This window comes from Furipterus horrens, unplaced genomic scaffold, assembly GCF_987537825.1.
Source record: "Furipterus horrens unplaced genomic scaffold, mFurHor1.1.pri manual_scaffold_7, whole genome shotgun sequence".
NCBI classification, from domain to species: Eukaryota; Metazoa; Chordata; class Mammalia; order Chiroptera; family Furipteridae; genus Furipterus; species Furipterus horrens.
The window spans coordinates 129941883-129964216 of NW_028327177.1; the positions used below are offsets into that span (position 1 = coordinate 129941883).

General features: G+C 45.4%; 1 protein-coding gene across 1 annotated transcript in view; it reads left to right on the top strand.

Annotated features, from left to right (window-relative positions):
* The first annotated feature begins 11295 nt into the window (after nucleotides 1-11295).
* The window catches only part of GPD1L (glycerol-3-phosphate dehydrogenase 1 like), a 39755-nt gene continuing 28716 nt past the window's right edge, over nucleotides 11296-22334 (top strand). The window contains exon 1 of the mRNA XM_090284426.1: nucleotides 11296-11466. Coding sequence (XP_090140552.1) covers nucleotides 11420-11466 — 47 coding nt within the window. The 5' untranslated portion in view covers nucleotides 11296-11419. The remainder of the gene's footprint in view (nucleotides 11467-22334) is intronic.

The following is a 22334-nucleotide window of genomic DNA, read 5'->3' on the forward strand; positions in this document are numbered from 1 at the left end:
GCTAGAGAGGTGCCAGTCCCATACAGAAGTGGGAGAAGTGCCTAGAAAAGGGGCCAGCACTGAGCAAACATTGTTCCCTCTGGGACCCCTCCCCCACACACAGCACCACAACGTGGTGAACCGGGTTGCCCAGTACTGATGAATACCTAAGGCTCCGCCCCTCACAACGTAACAGGTGTGACAGCTCTACCTAAGAGGCAAACAAACACAGGAGCCTGTCAGGATGAGGAGACAGAGAAGTATGGCCAAAAAGGGGGAACAGATCAAGGTTCCAGTGGGAGAACTAAGCAACAAGGAGATAGCTAACCTAACAAATGAGGAGATAGCCAACCTAACATGCAGAGTTTAAAACACTGGTGATAAAGATGCTCACAAACTTGACAGATATGCTTAAGTATGGCAAATGCATAAGGGAAGAAGTGAAGGCTATGCTAAATGAAACAAAGGAAAATCCACACAAAAAAATCAGTGAAGAGAAGGAAACTGGGGTTCAAATCAATGATTTGGAATATAAGGAAGAAAAAGATAGTCAAGCAGTACAGAATGAGGAAACAAGAATTGAAAAGAATGAGGAGAGGCTTAGGAATCTCTGGAACAACTTTAAACATGCCAGCATCTGAATCATAGGGGTGCCAGAAGGAGACGAGGAAGAGCAAAAAATTGAAAGCTTATGTGAAAAAATAATAAAGGTAAACTTCCCAAATGTTGTGAAGGAAATAGACATACAAGTCCAGGAAGCACAGAGAGTCCCAAAGAAGTTAGACCCAAAGAGGACCACACCGAGACACATCATCATTAAAATGCCAAAGGTTAAAGATAAAGAGAGAATCTTAAAAACTGCAAGAGAAAAGCAGAGAGTTATCTACAAAGGGGTGCCTATAAGACTATCAGCTGATTTCTTAAAAGAAACTTTGCAGGCAAGAAGGGACTGGCAAGAAGTATTCAGTGTGATTAAAAGCAAGGCCCTACAACCAAGACTACTCTATCCAGCAAAGCTATCACTTAGAATGGAAGGGCAGATGAAGTGCTTCCCAGACAAGGTAAAGCTAAAGGAGTTCATCATCACCAAGCATTATTATATGAACTGTTAAAGGGACTTATTTAAGAAATCGAATCGGCAGCCGTCCGTCTCGAGAGACGATGGTGTAGCTTCTTAAGAGTCTATCTGCACCGCCGAGAATGGTTGTGCAGTCCGACTCGGGAGTGACACGGTATCTGTCTCCTCCCGTGTTGAATCGACATCTTGCGATGACGCTGGAGTGTCCTCTCCAGTGAAGCTGAAGCTACAGAGCCTGGGCAGGGTGATATGGAGGGTCTGCTGTTGCCCATGCAGCAGACCCCCCCTCTCTTCGCAGCTGAAGGGTCCAAGGGAAAGACGGAGTCAATACAGCTTGGCTTCAGGTGCGCTGCAGGAGTTGCCGGTGTTGACTACAACGTCAAACCGCCTTAGGGACTCCGGCTCCGGATTTTCTGTCGGGGTTTACTCCCTTAGCCTTTCCCCTGAAGAGGTATGCCGCAAGGCAGCGGAGGTTTTTTGGAGTCAGAGTTTTCCTTCTCTGATGTGCCCTGACTGGAAGATCGAACCAGCGACACTTAGCTCGCAGGCCGACGCTCAATCCACTGAGCCAAACCAGCCAGGGTATTTAAGAAAAAGAGCAACACTATGAACATTTAAATGACAACAAACTCACAACTATCAACAACTGAATCTAAAAAATAAAAACAAAAACAAACCAAGCAAACAACCAGAACAGGAACAGAATCATAGGTGTGGGGATCATTTGGAGGGTTATCAGCTGGGAGGGGGAAGTGGGGGAAATGGTGCAGGGACTAAGAAGCATAATTGGTTGGTACAAAATAGACAGGGGACAGTTAAGAATAATATAGCCGTAGAACTGATATGCACAACCCATGGACATGCGCTAAGGGGGGTGGGACTGCTGGAGGGAAGGGGGGTACTGGGAAGAGGGGAGCAAAGGAAAAAGAAATTGGGACAACTGTAACAACATCATCAATAAAATGTACTTTAAAAAAAGAAACAGTAGCATAAGAACATTATTTAGAAATATGGAAGAAAATATCAGATGTGATAGCTAAAGTAGTTGAAAGTGGATATAACCAGGAAGTGGAATCTATGAAGGAGGATTGTTGCTTCCTGTTTAATATTATTCAGTACTGTGTCATTTTAAAACTATGTGCATGCATTACTTTGATTTTTAAGAAAATAAGATAAACCATGGAGAGTGCCCAAGCTACTGTCGTTTTATGAGGGCTAAGCTTATCCAACTGTTTCTGACATATGAATGGAAATCTTTGAATTCCTCCATACTGACAATCTTTTACAAATTGAATCGCATTTCTTAAAGTTATGGGAAACTACAACCAGTCTTGAATACTGTTTAGCATAAAATTCAAGACTGTGGTATATAATCTCACAGTCTAGAAAAGAAGAAAACCAGAAAAGCCACAGATCTTTTTTGTTTTTATCAAGAAAGGCAAGTTGTGCTTCCAAAACACACCCTGTCCACCCGCCACCCACTGTCCAAGTCAGAGGTCCGGAAGTCATCCTGGACTCTTCCCGCTCCCTTACCCCTTCAAATGTCAGATCCTGTAGGTTCTCCATCCCTGCTGCCTAGAACATGGCAACCCACAGCTTACCTAACTGTTCTTGTTGCTTCCAGTTTTGCCCCTCCCAGGACATCCCCTTTGCTGCAACTAGAGTGATCTTCTAAAAAACAAATATGACCACAGCACTTATCAGCCTAAACACTTCAATGCCCCCCATTGATTTCAAAATGAAATCCAAACCCCGACAATAGAAACTTCATCATCTGGTTCCTGTCCACCTGTCTGCCTCACCTATCTTTACCTCTTGCTCTAGACTCCAATTTACCAAACTTTCAGGTTCTCAAAGGAACCAATGGCTATTTTTCTTTTGCCTCCAAGCCTTCATGCACAGTGTTCTCTCTGACTCAAACACTTTTCCTCCACTTAATTCCTACTCCTCCTTCTGTTCAAACATCCTTCTTCTACAGAGTCTTACCTGACACCCTGGGTCCAGATTGGTATCCCTCCCATCTGTCCCTGGAGTGCACAGTCTCTTATCAGAGCAACATCATTCTGGGCTCTACCCGAGATACTTGTTTCTTTACCTGACCTCCTTTTTGGACTGTAAACTTGTCTGTTTTCCTCAACATTGTATCTTCAGCTCCTGGCACATGGTAGGAGTTCAGTGAATACCTGTTGAATGGGAATTTTTTTTTTTTTTTTTTTTTTTTACTTTTGGGAAAAATACTGCCGCTTTGCTCTGGCCACAATCAGGCCAGAGTAGACATCCCAAAGAATTGTGGCTTATATTTTTAGTGAATCTATTCTCATTTTCATTTTAATTCACTGTCTGCTTAATTTTTTTTTTTTTTTTTTTTTTTGCCTTCATGCTCTGTTGGCCTTGGGTGAGCAATTCTGTACACAGTCCAGAGAAAAGGAGTTTTAGGTGGGAATCACCAGAAACAGACCCAGGGACCAAATTTAATGTTTAAGTGCTTTCTGAGGAAGAATTCCTGGGAAGGAACAATAAGGAGTGGGGAAGTGTGATGGGGAAAGAAGGTCAGGAGGGCAAGCACAGTGGCAGAAAGGACTGCTTCAAACCTGCGGAGGAGCTCTGGAGAAGGTAGCTGTCTGAAACCGATGTGAGGGAGTTGAACTATTTATACTCTTGTTTCCATCTATCCGTGGTTAAGGGAGGTCTCAGGAGGGCATCGATTCCCCCTCTCATGGCTCTCTGAACAAGGGAGCGCTGGTACTGAGGACAGGCCTCTGACAAAGAGGCCCAGGTTCCAACTGTGATGAGTGAACGCAGCCTGGGAATGTATGTGCATAAAAAATGGGGCAAAAAAAAAAAAAAAGGGGGTGGGGGCAAGTACGAAAATGGGGAAGGAATCAAAAGGATACAGTGAAGCACCACCTCTATCACATCGCAGGTTTCTGTTTCAGAGCCTGTGAGGGGACAGAGATACCCTTTCCTTTTTTCTTCTCTTCCTCCCTTCTTTTCTGCTTTCTCCTCCCCCTGTTTTCCTCTAAAGCATTTTGTGCATCATGGACTGGCAAGGCTCATTGTTGGCTTGACTTTTAAACTACTTGGCTAACTTATCAAATTGATCCACTTGACATGGTACAATATTTTGAAGACTTTTGTTTTCAAAGTGAGGTTTCTTCCGGCTTTTTTGGGTTCTTGTCATACCAAGCAACTTAGACAATGTTTGAGTACTTTTCCTTTTCTCTCAATCTCTCACTTCCTATCTTGCCATTACTTGTATTGGAGATATTTTTGTAAATATTTTAACTAAGGACATGATCAATACACATTTGAAATCTGAGTGAATAAGAAATAATGCTGCTAAACAAAAATGAAAACCACACTTTTCCCAACATTGTTACACTATTAACAAGAAAAATCACATAATATTTAGTGATTGTTCCCACAAGTAAGCTGGTTTTTTAATAAAGAGATTTGTCCTCACTTTGGAGCAAGCTTGTGTTATTTGTAAATTATGAAGGAACCACATTCAAATGATAGTCCTATTAAAATAATCTCATAGAAGTTCCCTTGAAGTGAGATTTTTATTTTCAATAGTGCACATTCTTCAAGTGCAAAGAGATCCACCAGGTGTCATGGAGGCACCCCCGCTCCCGTCATTGGCACCAGCTTGACCTCGTCATCACCAGAAGAACGGATATTGGCAGCACCCTCCTCACCCGCAGCTACCACAGTGCAGACTGCGACACGGACCATGCCCTCGTGGTAAGCAAGGTGCGCATAATGCCGAAGAGGTTGCACCACTCCAAGATGAAGGGTCGCCCACGCATCAACACCAGTTGTGCCAGCAACCCAGTTAAGACCCAGCAATTCATCAACAAGATGGAAGATGCACTCGGCGAGGGAGTGGCGGCAGATGACATTATCGAATCCAATTGGCCACGTCTCCGCGACGCCATATACAACTCCGCCATTATTGCTTACGGGAAGAAAGAGCGGAAGAACGCTGACTGGTACGAGGCTCACTGGGAAGAAATGGAACCCGTGATCGAGGCTAAGAGGAAGGCCCTACTGGCTTACAAGGTCACGCCCACTCCCAGTACACTTCAAGCTCTACGGGCTGCCAGGAACAAAGTCCAGAAGACCGCCCGCCACTGTGCCAACACCTATTGGCTAAACCTGTGCAGAAGCATTCAGGAAGCCGCCGATATAGGCAACGCACGAGGAATGTATGAGGGTATCAAGAAGGCAACAGGCCCAATCCCCTCCAAGATCGCCCCCCTTAAGTCCAAGACAGGTGAGGTCATCACTGACCAGGAACAGCAAATGCGGCGGTGGACCGAGCACTACCTCGAGCTGTATGCAACGAAGAACACCGTAACAGACACTGCTCTTAAAGCCATCCCAGACCTACCAGTCATGGAGGAGCTAGACACCCCACCTACTGCGGCAGAGCTCGGCAAAGCCATCGACCGCCTTGCTTGCGGGAAAGCACCAGGAAGCGACGGAATCCCTCCAGAAATCCTAAAGAGCGGGAAACCAGTCCTGCTACAGCCGCTCCACCATCTACTCTGTCTCTGCTGGAAGGAGGGTTACATCCCCCAGGATATGAGAGACGCCAACATTATCACCATGTACAAGAACAAAGGAGACTGCAGCGACTGCAACAACTACCGGGGCATCTCTCTCCTCAGCGTCGTCGGCAAAGTATTCGCCCGGGTCGCTCTTGCCCGCCTGCAGACCCTTGCTTCCCGCGTCTACCCAGAGTCCCAGTGTGGCTTCAGAGCTGGCCGATCAACAGTGGACATGATCTTCTCCCTACGCCAGCTGCAGGAGAAGTGTCACGAGCAGCATAAACCACTCTACCTCGCCTTTATCGACCTCACGAAGGCGTTTGATCTGGTCAGTCGAAGCGGACTCTTCAGCTTGCTACGGAAGATTGGCTGTCCACCACATCTGCTTGCTGTGGTCATGTCCTTTCACGACAACATGCACAGCACGGTGTCCTACAACGGCGCAACCTCTGAGGCCTTCCCAGTCAGCAGCGGAGTAAAGCAGGGCTGCGTCCTCGCGCCTACGCTGTTCGGAATCTTCTTCTCCATGCTCCTCCAATACGCCTTTAAGGACTGCAGCGAGGGTGTCTTCATTCACACCAGATCCGATGGCAAGCTCTACAACCTGGCCCGTCTACGAGCCAAGACCAAAGTCAAAGAGGTGCTCATCCGTGAGATGCTCTTCGCCGACGACGCAGCTTTGACATCACACTCCGAAGAGGGACTCCAGCAGCTAGTCACTTGCCTTTCCCACGCATGCAAGGAGTTCGGACTAGCCATCAGCCTGACGAAGACGAATGTTATGGCTCAAGGCACGGGGACTCCCCCATGCATCACCATCGACGGATACACCCTGGAGGTTGTCAATGACTTCACTTACCTCGGGTCCACCATCTCAAGCTCTCTGTCAGTCGACTTGGAGGTCAACCGGAGAATCGCCAGGGCAGCCACAGTTATGGCCAGACTGAACCGGCGAGCATGGAACAATTCCAGCCTCACTGAGAAAACCAGACTGCGCATCTACCAAGCCTGCGTACTCAGCACTCTCCTCTATGGCAGCGAGACGTGGACTACCTACGCAAGGCACGAAAGGAAACTCAACAGCTTCCACATGAGGTGCCTGCGACGCGTCCTGCATGTCGCCTGGCAGGATAAGGTCCCCAACACCGAGGTGCTGAAGCGAGCCAATATGAGCAGTTTGCATGCAGTTCTTAGCGAGAGACGCCTCAGGTGGCTTGGCCATGTCAAAAGAATGGATGCAGGCCGTATTCCCAAAGACCTCCTCTACGGCGAGCTAGCAGAAGGCCAGAGGATGACAGGGCGCCCAAAACTGCGGTTCAAAGACATCTGCAAAAAGGACATGACACAATGCTCCATCAATCTCAACACATGGGAAGTTCAAGCAGACGACCGCCTAGCCTGGAGGCTCGCGGTCAGACAAGGTACGTCACGTGCAGAGGCTGCGCGCAACGAGGAGGCGGCCCAGAAAAGATCGAGGCGGAAGCAGCGTCAACAGCAGCAACAACGGCCATCTGCCTTCGCCTGTACCAAGTGCGGCAGGGATTGTCACTCGCGAATCGGACTGCACAGCCATTCTCGGCGGTGCAGATAGACTCTCAAGAAGCTACGCCATCGTCTCTCGAGACGGACGGCTGCCGACGACGACGACGACGACGACGACAGTTGACACCCGCTACTGCAAAGTGTCTGGGGCTCTATTTAGTTCTTGCAAGCAGCGAAATCTGCCTTTTATCCATTATGTCTCTATTACCCAAGGAAGTGAGGTAAAGGCCCATATATGTTTCCAGAATAAGGCATTGCTTTCTTCAGTCAAAAATCTGTAATTTCTCATTAGACCGTCAACAGCAATATTGAAAATGGGCAATTTCATTTGAAGCCAGTTGTATCAAGAACAAATATCACCACTGGGTATTGTACAGTGTGCAATTAGGAAGCAAAGTGGTGATGTATGTATTATGAGGGCAGAGTAGCTAAAATGTTTCTCTATGATGGTGCAAGTGTAAGTCTTACCTGGAATTAGAGGAATGAATTTAACCAATACCAGCCTGTGAAAAAGTTTTCAGTGCCACAGAGAAATGAGAAAAATAAAGACTTTGTGGGAGAGTTTTCTAAAAGACTAAAGATATTATTTTCATTTTTCATTTTAAGTTTTCATTATGTGCATTCATGTTTTTGGTATTGACTGACATTTTTATTTTATTTTTTTGAGAAAAATCAGTCTTTATTTACAATATTCCAACCTGGGGTAGGGGGGCTGGGAGCACTCCTGCTCAGAGCCCTGTTCTCCCCCAAGACGCAGCACTTCCCTTGCTCCCCAAAAGGCTATAAACCAAACCCAAACCCAACAGTTCCCCATCCTTTATCTGTCAGTTGTCTCCTTCAGGATCTGGGGTACAATGTCATCAGCCTCTGTGTAATAGTCCAAAAAAGCATGTGCTGTGTTGCCTGGGATCATGGTGAAGTCCAGGAAAGGCACAAGTCCTAAGAGAGTCCTTTCCGCATGTCCTGAGTTCCAAGAGTCCAGAGAGAGTCCGGGTCAGCAAGACAGAGTCCTTGGTGGCTTCCAAGTCAGCCGGAGCAGGCACGAGCAAAGCAGCAGCATGCTGCTTTCTTACTAGCCCAGGTCACATGGCCCTCTCCCATGGCAGACCAGCTCTTCTACAAAGCTGCCTGGCCGCTACATCCTCCTTACACACCTGACCTTGTGGCGGGCTTGTGCAGTCCCTCTGCAATCTTTCTAATCCCAATGCACCAAATGGCTGCTTCCTTTCCTTCTGCCTGGCTCTCTCCTTTCCTTTCAAAACTGTATGGCTCTCTTCCCCAAATGGCTGCTGCCTTATTTTTAAAACCCTGACCACAGCCTGTGATGCAGTCAGTTTGGTAACCAGTCCTGGCCACTGGCAGAATCTCGCGCAGGCCCTGTAAGCTTTTTCATCACTGTGACTGACATTTTTAATATGAAATAATGTTAAGTGGAGAAGCAAGTAACAGAACAATGTGTATATGTACACAAGAAAGGATTTCCTCGAGGGAGGAAACTGGGGAGCTGCAGGAAAAGGGCAGAAGAGAGAATTTTACTATATACCCTTCTGATCCTTTTGGATTTTGAATCAGGAGAATAATTATTTTAAAAAATTAATTAAACTGAAATGACTAAAATGAATTATAAGTTGAAATGAGATGGGCATTGTATATGGCAATAGTTTATATGCTTAACATGGAAAAAAATTTTAATTGACAATTTTATGTCAGACTTGAGAACAAGACCAAATATGTATTTTTCATTTTTAAAAATTTATTGATTTTTAGAGAGAGAAAAGGGAGAAAGGGAGAGAGAAACATCAACGTGTTGTTCTACTTATTTATGCAATCCATTGGTTGATTATGTGTGCTCTGACCTGGGATAGAACCTACAGCCTTGGCGTATTGGGACAACGCTCCAACCAACTGAGCTACCTGGCCATGGCTAAGTACAAATACTTTTAATCTATAAAATCCCAAGGTCTGGGTGCTATTTCAAAATAGTTTTTTCAAGAAGCCAATACTTAACTAAGTGCCTTTTCATTCCAACTAAAAGCACGTGTGTTGGTTTGTCCCATCAAGGATACTGTTGACTTGGACCACTTGGTTAAGGTGGTGTCAGCCAGTTTTCTCTAAAAACTCTGTCGCAGTTCTTCTTTCATTGTTTGTCGGTAATTTGTGCAGAGACTTTGAGGCTAGGTAAATATCCTTATCGACCTTTCACCACTATTTTGAACACCCATTGATGGCTGGGGAGCACCATCATTCCCTCTATACTTGTACTTTAGTTGCCATTCTACCGTAAGGAAGAGCTTTTCTTCTGCCTTGTTTATCTGTTTACTTATTTCTTTAAATCATATCGACTCATGAACTATTATTTTATTTTATTCAAAAGGTTTAAGTCCATTATTATTATTAATGTTGACGCTGTCAACCAGATTTGACTGGTGGAAAATCCTTTTTAAAAACAAACAAAAACAAAACAAAACAAGAAAAACAAGCAAGCCTCTACAATTTAATCTGATCAGACTGTACCTGACCGAAATTCTCCCCTCTCTTCACCTTTTTGGTTTTTGTATTAATCTTTGTAACGAGTCTATAAAATAAATGACTACTCACTCTGTGTATTCTGGCACAATGTCGTGTATATCAGGTGATTATATCATGATATCAGTAAACTCCATAGAATGATGCTGTGTGTCCACGAAATAGTCAGGTAGCTCATCATCATGCATGTGTAGTTGTAACACTGGGGAACAGGAGTTTCCATATGACGTATAAATCTTGTAGGCAAAAGCTAAACATGAATCAATGACTTGCTGTAAATCTTCATAATGCATGTATACTCCTCAAGTACATAAGTTCATTATTTAATGTGACAACCCCATTTCATAACACACATGCAAGGAAAAAAATGAATAAAGCTTGAATAGTCCATTTCTATTTCTCCCATCATCCCTGCTTAGATATCTTTCCATTAGTGCAAATAATTGAGAGTAAACCATCCGTGAGAAAATGGACACAATGATCTGTCTCATTCACTCTTTAAGTATTTCTTTGAGTAAATATAAGTAACATAGATAAATCTTTCATACAGGGTAGAGATGAGAACAAAAATAACAGTAAATCCCCTGGGCATCAAATTAATAGGCCTACTATTTTTCTAGGTAATAGAGTATTTGTTTCTTTAGTCAGTCTCTACTGGTATGTTAGTTTCCTGGGTCTCAATTGTGACTGCCTTTTGCAGTCACCTCTCGAACTTGTCAAACAAATTCTGATGCTTGTATCCCGTTCTGGGAGATTCTGTCATAATCGGCCCAGGAGTTTTTAGCAGTTTCATAAACTAATAAGCCTCAGAGTTTCAGCGCCACTGGTTTAAACCATTTTGTCCTCCCCCTACAGTGTCAAGCAAGGTGCCGGGTGCAAAGTGACGCTCAGAAGGAATAAGTAAAATTCTGTTTTTCAGGAAGAAGGAAACGTAAGTCTCACAACCACAAACTCTCCTGTCGCCCTGGCACAGAGATGACCAGGAGGAGGCAAGTCCTTCGGGGCAAGTGGTGTGGGCGAGGTCGCCGGCGTCCACGTCTCTAACTAGTGTCCACTCTGAAGCGCAAGTACTGTCCAGCCAAGTCCGGGAGGCCTCAGAAATTATAAGTTCTTTAAGAAGCTCAGGGGTGCCAGGCTGTCTCGCTGCTAACAAGTGAGGAAAAGGCTGAAAACACTGGTGTGGGGACTTCGAGCTCTGGCCCAAGTCTGATCGACTTTAGAGTCAGTTTGGGATCTTTGCTCCAAAATGCACTGTGGCAGCTCTTCCCGCGTGGGTAGGCGGGCACTATGGCAGCGGAGCACGAAGGCGAGCCGGTGAGCCGAACCGGGCCTGCTCCGCCCAGAGGCTAGTGTGCAGTCCCTGGCGCTGGAAGCTCCAGTAGCCGTGCAATTCCCCGGGGCTGCAGGTGGCACAGTGGCGGGGGCGGGGAGTCCAGCATAGCTTAAGGCAGCAGGGGTATGGACTACAAGTCCCGGCATGCCCCGGGCAGGGATGGGGTGGTGCGGATGCCCGGCGGGGAGGGCCGTCAGGCCCTGGCCTGCGCAGTAGTTCTCGGGAGTGGCGGGGCGGGTCCTCCCGAGCTGTCCGCTGTGGCCCCGGGCTCCCGGGTAGAGGTGGCCGCGCCATTGGCCGAGAGGCGGGAGGGGCGGGGTCCTCGGGAGCAGCTGCGGGTCTGGCTGAGCGGGAGGAGGCCAGCTGGCAGGAGAGGCACGCGTTGGGCTGCTGCGTTTCTGTCCTGTCATGGCACCGTTGCCCCTGAAAGTGTGCATCGTGGGCTCAGGGAACTGGTGAGCGGCGGCGGGCCGACGGCACAGGATCCGCCTCCAGGAAGCCCCTTTCGGAGGCGTGCTAGGGCCGCGCGTCCCCGCCGCGGCGTGGGCACCGCGCACCGCACGCAGGGAGGCGGGGCGGGCGGCCTCGGGGACAGACTGGGCACCGCGCACCCCGGGAGCCCGAGAGGAGGCACTCGCCCCGGAGGCTCTGGGCCCTCGTGCCCGCGGGGAGCAGCGCGGAGAGCGGAGCGCACCTGTCTGCGCTCAAGTCACCGTGCGACAGGCGCACGAAGGCCACCTGCCTTCCACGCCTGGGTGTTATGCGCAACATGCTAAGGGCATTCTCCATTCTCGGCGGATCGCGTGGGTCGAGGAATTGAAGGAGGCTCGGATATTTTTACTGTAGTTCGGTAATGAGGAAAAAAGACAGACAGGGCTAAAAAGGACGCTTGCTACCCGGGTCGCGGGCGGCAGGGCGCTACCTTCAAAGTGCAGGTCTCCCCTTGGTATGTGTTGTGTCTGGTATCCTAGTAACGTTGTATCGGGAAGAAAACCCAACGTGCAACCGGCTTGTCTCTCAGAGTAATCAAGGGGCGTTGAGAATTCTCTGGGGAGATGTTTGCGAAGCTTTGCGTCTTTGCTAGGCTTTTAACATTTATAAAGCACTTTCTGCCAGATGCTCTTCTAAGCACTCTATTAATGTTTGCTCTTTTAGTTCCTGTTATCAAACTTACACAATGGGATTCTTCAGTGTGTTTGGGTGAGAGCATGTGGGGGACAGAGTGTAGTATAGAATCTGATATTTTGATTTCCATTGTCCTGCACTGTTTGACCACATCCGAGGGACTGGTATAGAATTTTTAAATGTTTTTCTTTATTCTTTATACTATTACAGTTGTCCCGATTTTTCTTCCTTTGGCCCCCTCCCCCTGGTACAGGAGGTTGCGTGATGTCCATTCAGTGTTTTTGTGTACCTGTGGCCTGACACTGATCACACAGTTTCAGCTTCTAGGAGCTCCGCAGCAATTTGTATTAGCTACTTGGCCCAGAACGTATAATACTTCTTGAAGGAAACCTTAACTGGTTTTTTACTTATTCATCCCTGCCAAGTCCAGGGGCCCCTCCATGTACCCACCCCTGTTGCTGACCTATCACTGCAAGGGAGTGATTTGTTTATCTGTTTTTACTCCTCCCATCCAGCTCTTGAAAATAGCATCTACCCTAGTATCTGGCATATGCTAAGTAAATACTGAGTGAAAACTAATTTTTCAAATTAGTTATATTTAACTAGATAACATATTCACTTTGTTTAAACACCTAAAGGTACCAAAAACCAAACCCAAACAAAAAACTGCAAACCAGCTCCCACCCACACTTGTGTCCTGGAGGAAAACGAGTGTTAATCAGTTTTTCTGGGGGAATTCCATCAGAGGCAAATGAAGGTTTACACGTATTCCTTCTCTTCTCTGCCCTGCAAACGTTAGGATATTATGCATGTATCTGTAAACAGTATTCTGTAAAACATTTCATGGAGTTGGTATCTATCCACGGCAGAGCTTCATTTGGACTTCCAGCTTGGCTTTGCCAGCTTTGATCTCAAGGTCACTAGAGTGAGATGTCAGCTGCCCTGCTGGTTGTGGAACTGAAAAGGCACCGACTTAGCACGTGTTCTTTTAACATTAGACAGCACCTTTTCCTAATTTGCAGGATGCAATGGAAGTAGCACAGCTTTGCCAAGCTGGATTTGGGCCTGGATTGGGAGCAGTGAAGTGAACCTTCTGCCCCCTCTGCTGGGACTTGGCTGCCTTCCTGCAGCTTCCCTCTGTTCTTGACTGTTTTCTTGACCCTCGCCAGCCCAAGGAAGTGGAGTAGAACTTGGCTAGCGACACTAGAGCAGGGCAATTGAGAAATGTGCCGTGCCAATGGTTTGGGCGGGCTGCCTAGCTCCATTAATTATGGGATCAGATAGGGACAGTTGTTGGCTTCCTTGCAGCTGCTCTGGGTGCAGAGCCACTTCTGTCCTAGAGAGAGGATCACGGCCTCGCCAGAGATTCAGGAACTGAGGGGCTCATTGCTTGTTCAGCCCTGGTCAGTAGACACGGAGTGTTTGCCTTGTGTAGGTATTGTAGGTAGTGATATGGACACAGCTGGACACAATCCCTGACTTTAAGAACTCCTGGATCTCGGATAGAGACTTGCATGATAAATTCAGAAGAACTAGAAAGTGGGATGAAATAGATGTCACAAGATTAGATGTTACATTTTATTTTATTTTAAAAAATATTTATGTATTTACTTTTAGAGAGAGGGGAAGGGAGGGAGGAAGGGAGGGAGAGAAACATCAGTGTGAGAAAGATACATCAGTTGCTGCTCACATGCCCCCAGCTGGGGGCCTGGCCTGCAACCCGGCATGTGCCCTGACTGGGACTCCAACCAGCAAACTTTTCGTTTGCAGGCCGTCACTCAATCCACTGAGACATATGAGCCAGGCCAAGATGCTACATTTTAAATAGTGTTTCTTAAAATGTGCTCTGAAGCCTCTTGCGTCAGAATTCCCACTGAAGCTAGACTTGCTGAATCATGTTCCCTCAGGGATTCGAGCCTTTTGCTAATTTTAAAACAGGTTACCAAGAGAGATCTACCTATCCAGATTGTGCTTTGCCTCAGGAATGTGAAGGCGATTAAGCAAAGGTTAAACCTGGGCCTTTGAAGTAGCTCAGAATGCTTGGGTAAGTAAAGGTGTTGTCACCTCTTAGCTCCTAGCTCCAAGGTGGCTAAACACTCACGTTGAGTGTAAATGATCAATTGCAACACAGATACCAAAAGATGGGATCTAACTGACTTGCCAGGGAGCTTCAGCCAGAAAGGACATGTGAGGGGAAGTAAACTGGTTGTGTAACATGCTCTTGTCCTGTCCTTTGGCACCTCCTTTCCTCTAGACAGGCCAGGGAGGAGGCTGGAGGGGGCGCTCAGTCATCCAGCCCAGCCCTGCTGTGCTGCAGACTACTGGGAATGCTGGGAGCTGCTTCCCTAATCTGCATGGCTCTTTCTGGTTCTGGTGACTCTGAAATAAACAACAAAAAGAACACAGCCACAGACAAAAGGCTTCTTAAGTTACTCCAAAGATGAAACAAAACAAAGTTTCTTCATCAGAACCTTGGGAAGATCGCCCAGACTCAGTGCAAGATCTAGTTCTAGAACTAAAGCATTTACAGCCACACCTCTGTGCTAGGGAGCCTACGTTCCAGACCGCCTTCGCAGGCAGGGTAGAAGGGCTCGGGAATCCAAGGCCCTGGGTTTCGCTCTTGGCAGCTCTGAGGCCTTGAGCAAACTGCTTCTCTGCAGGAATCAATGCTTATAATATTGGTGCCTGCTGTCTAGGATTATGGGTAGGATTAAATGAGATGATCGGGGAGAGTGCAAGGTGAGTAACAATAAATGTCAGCTACCATTATCAATATAATGATCGGTTTCATCATCCTTTACCGGGACTATCACTAGGTTGTAAAATGCATGCAATTGGCGTTTGGCCAAGGAGTAGAGGCCGAGAAGAGAGAGAAGACAAAGACCATAATTGATAAGCTGCTGGAGTTGTTTATCTCCTGCCCTTGTTTTCACCATCACCCCACTTCTTGAGGCCTGTGACTGGAAGTCAGGGGGAGCTTTGCTCTACTTTGCCCTAGTGACTTAAGCTGGCTGGGTGGGGCTCTATTTTTTGTTGCCTGCTGGGACCTTCTGAATGCAACACTAGCTCTTTGTCCACTTTTGTCGCCTTTTAGCCTTTGGTACTGCTTCTGTGCTGATTCTCCACACACCCCCACAAGGAGCGCCCAGAAACAATGTGAGTGTCTGTCAATTAGCTCCTCTGAGGTCAAAGAGAATCCTTTCCTGGTTGACAGGTAGCATGAACACACCTCTGCTTTAGAAGCTGGAGGGAGAGTTTAATGATAGGATGGGTTAGAGCTGGACTGGGCGAAGATCCAGAGTTCCTTCTGACTGGGGTGAGAACATTTGTTTAATTAATAAACAACAACAACAAACTGATATATAGTCACCTAGTTCCATCATTCCCCCACCTACTTAGTATAGAAATCATGACTGTTGTAGGGATGAGTCAGGGCTTATTTTTATCTCTCTTTTTTTAAGATTTTACTTACTTATTTTTAGAGCGAGGGTAAGGGAGGAAGAAAGACAGGGAGAGAAACATCAATGTGTGAGAGAAACATGGATTGCTTGCCTCTCGCATGTCCCCAACTGGGGACCTGGCCTGCAACTCAGGCATGTGCCCTGACTGGGAATTGAACCAGTGACCTTTGGGTTCACAGGCTGACACTCAATTCCCTGAGTCACACCAGATAGGGCTTACAGCATTCCCTCTCTATATCGCGGTTCACTTATCGCGGCCTCACTGTATCGCGGGATTTTAAAAATATATTTAATTATTTATCGCGGATTTTTCACTGTATCACGGGATTTTGTGGTACTGCATACATATGTTGTTAAAGTTACGTAGGTTTAAGAGTGTAGACTGTTTAAGAACATAAGTAGTGTTTACAAAAGTGTGGAAAAGGTTAATAAGGGAGTGGGAAAGGTTAATAAGGGACTGGGAACGGTTTATAAGTGTGTGGGAAGGGTTTATAAAGCCTTAAAATATATATAAATACTAAAATAAATGTAAGGTTCCTACTTCGCAGATTTTCACCTATTGCAAGGGGGTCTGGAATGTAATACCCACAGTAAGTGAGGGAATGCTGTATGTATAACAATATTCCACTCAAAAGCCAGATTGAAATGAGGCCTTAAAAATTGTCATGTTCATGCTGGCTGGTGCAGCTCAGTGGATTGAGTACAGGCCTGCGAACCAAAGTGTCGCTAGTTCGATTCCCAGTCAGGGCACATACCTGGGTTGCAGGCCAGGTTCCCCTTTGAGGGTGTGTGAGAGACAACCACACATTCATGTTTCTTTCTCTCTCCCTTCCCCTCTTTCTAAAAATAAATAAATAACTTTTTAAAAAATTGTCATGTTTAGCGTTCTTCTAGCAGGCATCCCTTATTTTGTAGACATGACTGATGATCATGGTTTACTATTTTTAAGACAACTGATTTTAAAGTTAATCTTGGAAAAATTGTTAGAAAAATCTTATATATAAATGAAAAATCTGTCAACTCCAACACCCTTTAATCACAGAACATCTGAGGGAGCCCACTCTTTTCTAAAACGTGTCCCTTAGGTTAGTCACATGTCCCCTAAATCTTTTCTGTGGCAGACCGACTGATATCCCTAAGTCTCAATGGCTGTTAGTAGAAGGGGGTGTCTGGAGTCCTCACCATCCAGGTCACCCTCTCTCCCTTCTTCCTTTCATCCCCTGCCCCCATGCTTGGACATGTCAAAAACTAAGCCCTGGCTGGTGTGGCTCAGTGGGTTGAGTGCTGGCCTGCAAACCAAAGGGTTGCTGGTTTAATTCCCAGTCAGGGCACACGCCTGGGTTGTAGGCCAGGTCCCCAGTTGAGGGCTCACGGGAGGCAACCACACATTGATGTTTCTCTCCCTCTCTTTCTCCTCTCTATAAATAAATAAAAGGGGGAAAATATTCATCAATTTTGTTTATCTTTTTAAAAAAAAGGTAAACTAAGCTGAGTGCTCTTCTGGGATCCCTTCAGGTTATGCCGGTAGCACTTTTCCATCATCCTGGTTTGAGGCACGGTCCCCGCCACAGTTGGGAGCTGGGAGCTGACTCAGGTATCTGTTGCTGCCTCTTTCTCCCAAAACGTAATGGCTTCAAAAAGCAATTGTTTATTAGCTCATGATTCTGGGGTGAACAGTTTGGGCTGACTAAGCTAGGAGGGTCTTCTGCTGGTCCAGCCTGTGCTCACTCATAAGGCTGAGTGTCAGGTGGTAAGCTGGCTGGGACTTTTGGACCTAGGTGGCCTCCCTCACACGGCTGGCGGAGGACAGGCTTTGGCCAGGTGGACAGGAGTGACTGGGCCGCATGCCTCTCATTCTTCATCTGGCTAACTTGGGAGAGAGCTCATAAAAGTGGGATCATCCAGCCTTTGTCTTTTGCAACGGGCTTATTTCACTTAGTATACTGAGCTCAAGTGCTATGAAGCATGCGTCCGTATTTCCTTCCTTTTTAAAGCTGAGTAGTATTCCATTCTATGTATATAGGGTATCTTCTTTATCCATTTATCAGATCAGTTGACACTTGGGTTGCTTCCATCTTTTGGCAGCTATGAATAATGTTGCTAGGAACATGGGTGTACTGATATCTGTTTGAATCCTTGCTTTTAATTCTTTTGGGTCTATAGTGGAATTGTTGGTCACAGGATAATGCTAAATTTAGTTTTTTGAGGAACCACCATATCATTTTCCATAGCAGTTGTACCATTTTACAGCCCCACCAGCAAATGCACAAGGGTTCCACCTTCTGCACACTCTGACTTACACTTGTTATTTTCTTTATTTTTTTTAATAGCAACCATCCTGAGGAGTATGAGGGGCTATGTATTTTGTTCATTGCACATTATCATATGGCATGTACAATTTTGCATCCTGTTTTTGTTAAATGTAACATTCTGTCTTCGGGTTTTCCTCTGCAGTTTGAGTTCGGATAGACAGAAAGGCTTTCTTCATCTCCTTCTCCCCCTCCTTTTCTTTGTGTGAAGTTGTTCACATTGATCTTTTTTCCTCTGTGGTTTCTTCCTTTGATTCTAAGCTTAGAAAGCTTCCCTATCCAGGGATCAAATAAACATTCACCAAGTTGAATCTATTTTTTAAATGCTTATTTTTCACATGTATATCTAATACTGTGGCATTTGATTGTACTTGAAAAACCATTTAACTGCCAAGAATTACACAGAATGTTAACAGTGGCTCTCCCCAGGTGGTGAGATGACTCATGATGGCTTTCTCTTCTTTCATGTATTGCTTTTATGAGTAAAAATGTAGATGTTTTTTAAACCAAAACAGACCGCCCTCTGCCCTTAACTCCACAGTCAGGATTAGCTCTGGGAGAGACAGGGCGTGGAATGGGCAAAATGTGGGTCTCAGTTTCCTCCTTGGTAAAAAGAGGACTGGACTCTTGGGTCCTTTCTGGCCCAGAAAGAGGCTTCACCCTGGGAAGGACCATGGGTCACCAGAATTCTGTCGGGTTTGGGCCTGGCTTGCTAGGTGGCCATTCCTTGGGTGATGTAATGCATCCCCACCTGATAAAACATTACACCTTTTTAGAGGGGAAGCAGTGAGAAGGCTGTGGACAGAGAGTGGATGCCAAGGAAGTGGGGCGGGGGGTGGTTTGCCAAGGTGAGGCTAGGATCTCCGGCAGGTAGGTGTCCAGCTGGGACCCAGGGAGGGAAAGCACAGTGTTGAAGACCCAGCCTAGGTGCAACTCTGTTTTGCTAACCATCTGTGTTGCCCAGGTTTCAGTTCCTTCCTGTAAAAGATGGGTCTCATAATAGTGCCTGCCTCAAAGGATTCCAACAGATAGCATGGAGGTGGTATTTAAAACAATGCTACAATCCCTGGCTGCTATGGCTCAGTAGATTGAGTGTCTGCCTGCGAACCAAGTGTTGCTGGTTCGATTCCCAGTCAGGGCACATGCCTGGGTTGCATGCCAGGTCCCCAGTTGGGGGTGCGTGAGAGGCAACCACACAGTGATGTTTCCCTCTTTCTCCTTTCCCCTCTCTCTAAAAACAAATAAATAGAATAATAAAAAAAAATTTTTTTTAAAGACACAAGTTTTAATTAAAAATAATGTCACTATCCTTTAAAAAAAAAACAGTGCAACACTGGTAATATGTAAATGTATTGAAACAGTGTTGTACACCTTTACCTTATACAGTTATATATTGATTATATTTTAATAACAGCAACAAACAGAGCCTGCCACCTGACAGGCAGCACATCCCTGCTGTTTCTGCCCAGCCCTCCCCACTTCTCCTTTCTTGCCTCACCCTTGCCCTCTTCCCCTTCTCAGCCCTCCCCATGCGGCCCCATCCTCTCCCTCCCGTTTCTCTCCCCTTCCCTCCCCGATTCTCCCCCTCTCCTGTTCCTTCTCTTAACCTCCCCTCCTCTCCCTCTCCCTACAAAATTTGCTCTAGGTAAAAACAGAAGATAACGTCCATGCTCTTCCTGTTCGTGCACCTTTGCTCCAGCGGCTCTCACTCTGCCTGGAAGGCTCCCCTCCCTGACTCCTTGGTAGGGCCTTCAGCCTTCAGAGTTCAGCCCTAGCTGCACTTTCTCCCAGCTCTCCCTGACCTCCCTGAGGTCTGCCAAATGTCACTTTGTCACCTGCTTTGCCACCCGTGGTACAGTTACATTTTTATTGATTGATTGATTTTAGAGAGAGAGAAACATCGATTTATTGTTCCACTTATTTATACATTCATTGGTTTGTTCTTGTATGTGTCCTGATGGGGGATTGAACCTGCAACTTTGGCCTATCAGGAAGATGCTCTCGTTGACCTTGTGTGGGTTACTTAATATCAGGGAACACTGAGCCTGATCTCTGTCTCGCTGTATGTGCGCAGCCATTTTCAAGATTAGAATAAAGGTGAGAGTGATGGTGGGGAGATTCTTGGCCTCTTTTTTTTTTTACAAAGTGTCAGGAGGAGAATTGGATTGATGGGTATTTAGCTAATACACTGACCTGCTGGCATAGAGTAAGAATTTTACAAGTAAAGCCACAGAGCTTTGGTATTGACAGCTATTGTTTTGTGAGGGAGGAGGCCCTGAGGTCTAGATCATTCAGCATAGCTGCTGTTCCAGTCCCTGGCTGCACATCAGTCCCTGGGGAGCTTTAAAAACTGCTGATGCCTGATCCCACTCCAGAAGTGCCGATTTCATTGATCATGGGTGTGGCCAGGGGCTCCGGTAATTCTAATCCATTCTGTCTCAGGAACAGGAAAAAAATTCTAACATACAGATAACTATTTGGATTTTCCTGGTTGTTTAAAGCACGTAGGGTTATATCCTGGAATGAGTTAAGAGTTGGGTTAGAATAACTGAGATTTGTTCGAAAGGAAGGGTAAAAATCTCCAGCATGTTTCTGTGCATCAGCTGAGTGCCTGTGCCTTCTATTATCACCCCTCGCTTCATCTCACCACATCGTCTTGAGAATTGACTAACTTAAGGTTGTGAAACTAGGAATGCAGTACTCCTCAGTTTTCCGATTTCTTCTAAATTCCTCGGGTTTGTTTTATTGCAGATATTCTCTGTTGTTTTTAAATGAGCTCATTACACAGTGTACTGCCGTCGGTAAAGAATGTGAAGGAATTTTGTTATACTTTAAAAAAAATGTTTCTGTGATGAAAAACGAGTCCTCTGTTCTCATAAAATATTTATCAGTTTGCCACCAAATTCTGTCTTTAATAAGAACCATATGGTTTCACTCATGTGGGGGATAAAACTGAAAGCAACAAATGAACAAACATGACAAATAAACAAACACTCAGACACAGACGTCAGTGCGGTGGTTACTGGTGGGGAAGGGCGGCGGGGAGGTCGTAAAGGGTACAGAGGGTCAAGTACATGGGGGCGGAAGATCTGACTTTGGCTGGTAAACACAGTGCAATATACAAACCATGTATCATAAAATTCTACACTCGAAACCTGTTAATTTTATTAACCAAGGTAATCCCAATAAATTTAATTTAAAATATTTTTAAAATGAGCAAAAAAAGAATTATCTCTGTAATTATCATAAATGGGTTACAGTTTACGCCTACCTTTTAAAATATTATATGTTTTAAAATTATTTTTACTCTGTAGGAAAATGTTGCTTGGTATATTTACACCATTTCTTTTGGAAAAAGCGTTTATCTTTAAATTGTATTCTCACACTCTGAAGACATTTAAACCAAGTTTTTAAGCCTGCAGTAAAACCTACAGAAGCTGATACAAGGAACACTGGTCTTTTGACAAAACGCTTGTCTAAGTTTTGATGTTGTATTAAAACTGTTTAAGTTGTACATAAAATTGATTATCAAGTATATGTGTTCATCTTAACAATAAGAATAAATTATTTAATCTCAAAACTTTCTTGAGAAAAGTAGGGAATAAAACTATAGTTTTATAATCTCTAAAAATGTTTTCTTAGATGAATTACTGCCGTTTGCAACAACATGGGTGGATCTTGAGAATATCATGCTAAGCAAAATAAGTCAGAGGGAACAGGACAAGAACCATATGATTTCACTCCTATGTAGGATATAAAACAGAAAGCAGCAAATGAACAAACAAAAAACTCATAAATATAGACATCAGTATGGTGGTCACCAAAGGGGATGGGGGTACAGGGAGGTAAAGAGGGTAAAAGGGGTCAAATATATGGTGACAGAAGGAGACTTGACTTTGGGTAGTAAACACACAATGCAATGTATGTTGTAAAATTGTACACTCGATACATATAATCTGCCAATATCACTGCACTAAATTTAATTAAATTTTAAAAAGTTTTCTTGAGAAAACCAGAGAATAAAACTTGTAGAGTCTTTTTTTTGGGGGGGGGGGTTAATATCTTTTTTAATTGTTGTTCCATTACAGCTGTCCCAGTTTTTCCCCCATTGCTCTCCACTGCCCAACCCCCGATTCCCACAGTCAATCCCCATAGTTATAGAGTCTTAAACTACTGATTTACCCAGCAGAGAATTCATCTAAGTTTCTTGCTAGGAAAAATGACTGCCCTAAAAACACAGCAAAGTGCCCTTTACTGCTCTTTGATTTGCTCCTCACCAGGAAAGTTGTCTAAAAAGCAAGCTATTTCTCCCACTCAAAGTGCTGCAGTAGAAGCGTATTGGCTCAGCTGGGGTCAGGTGGCCCAATCAGCGGGGCCTTGGCCCACTGTGCACTCAACACGTTTGTGAGGTGGGCACAGGTGTGCAGG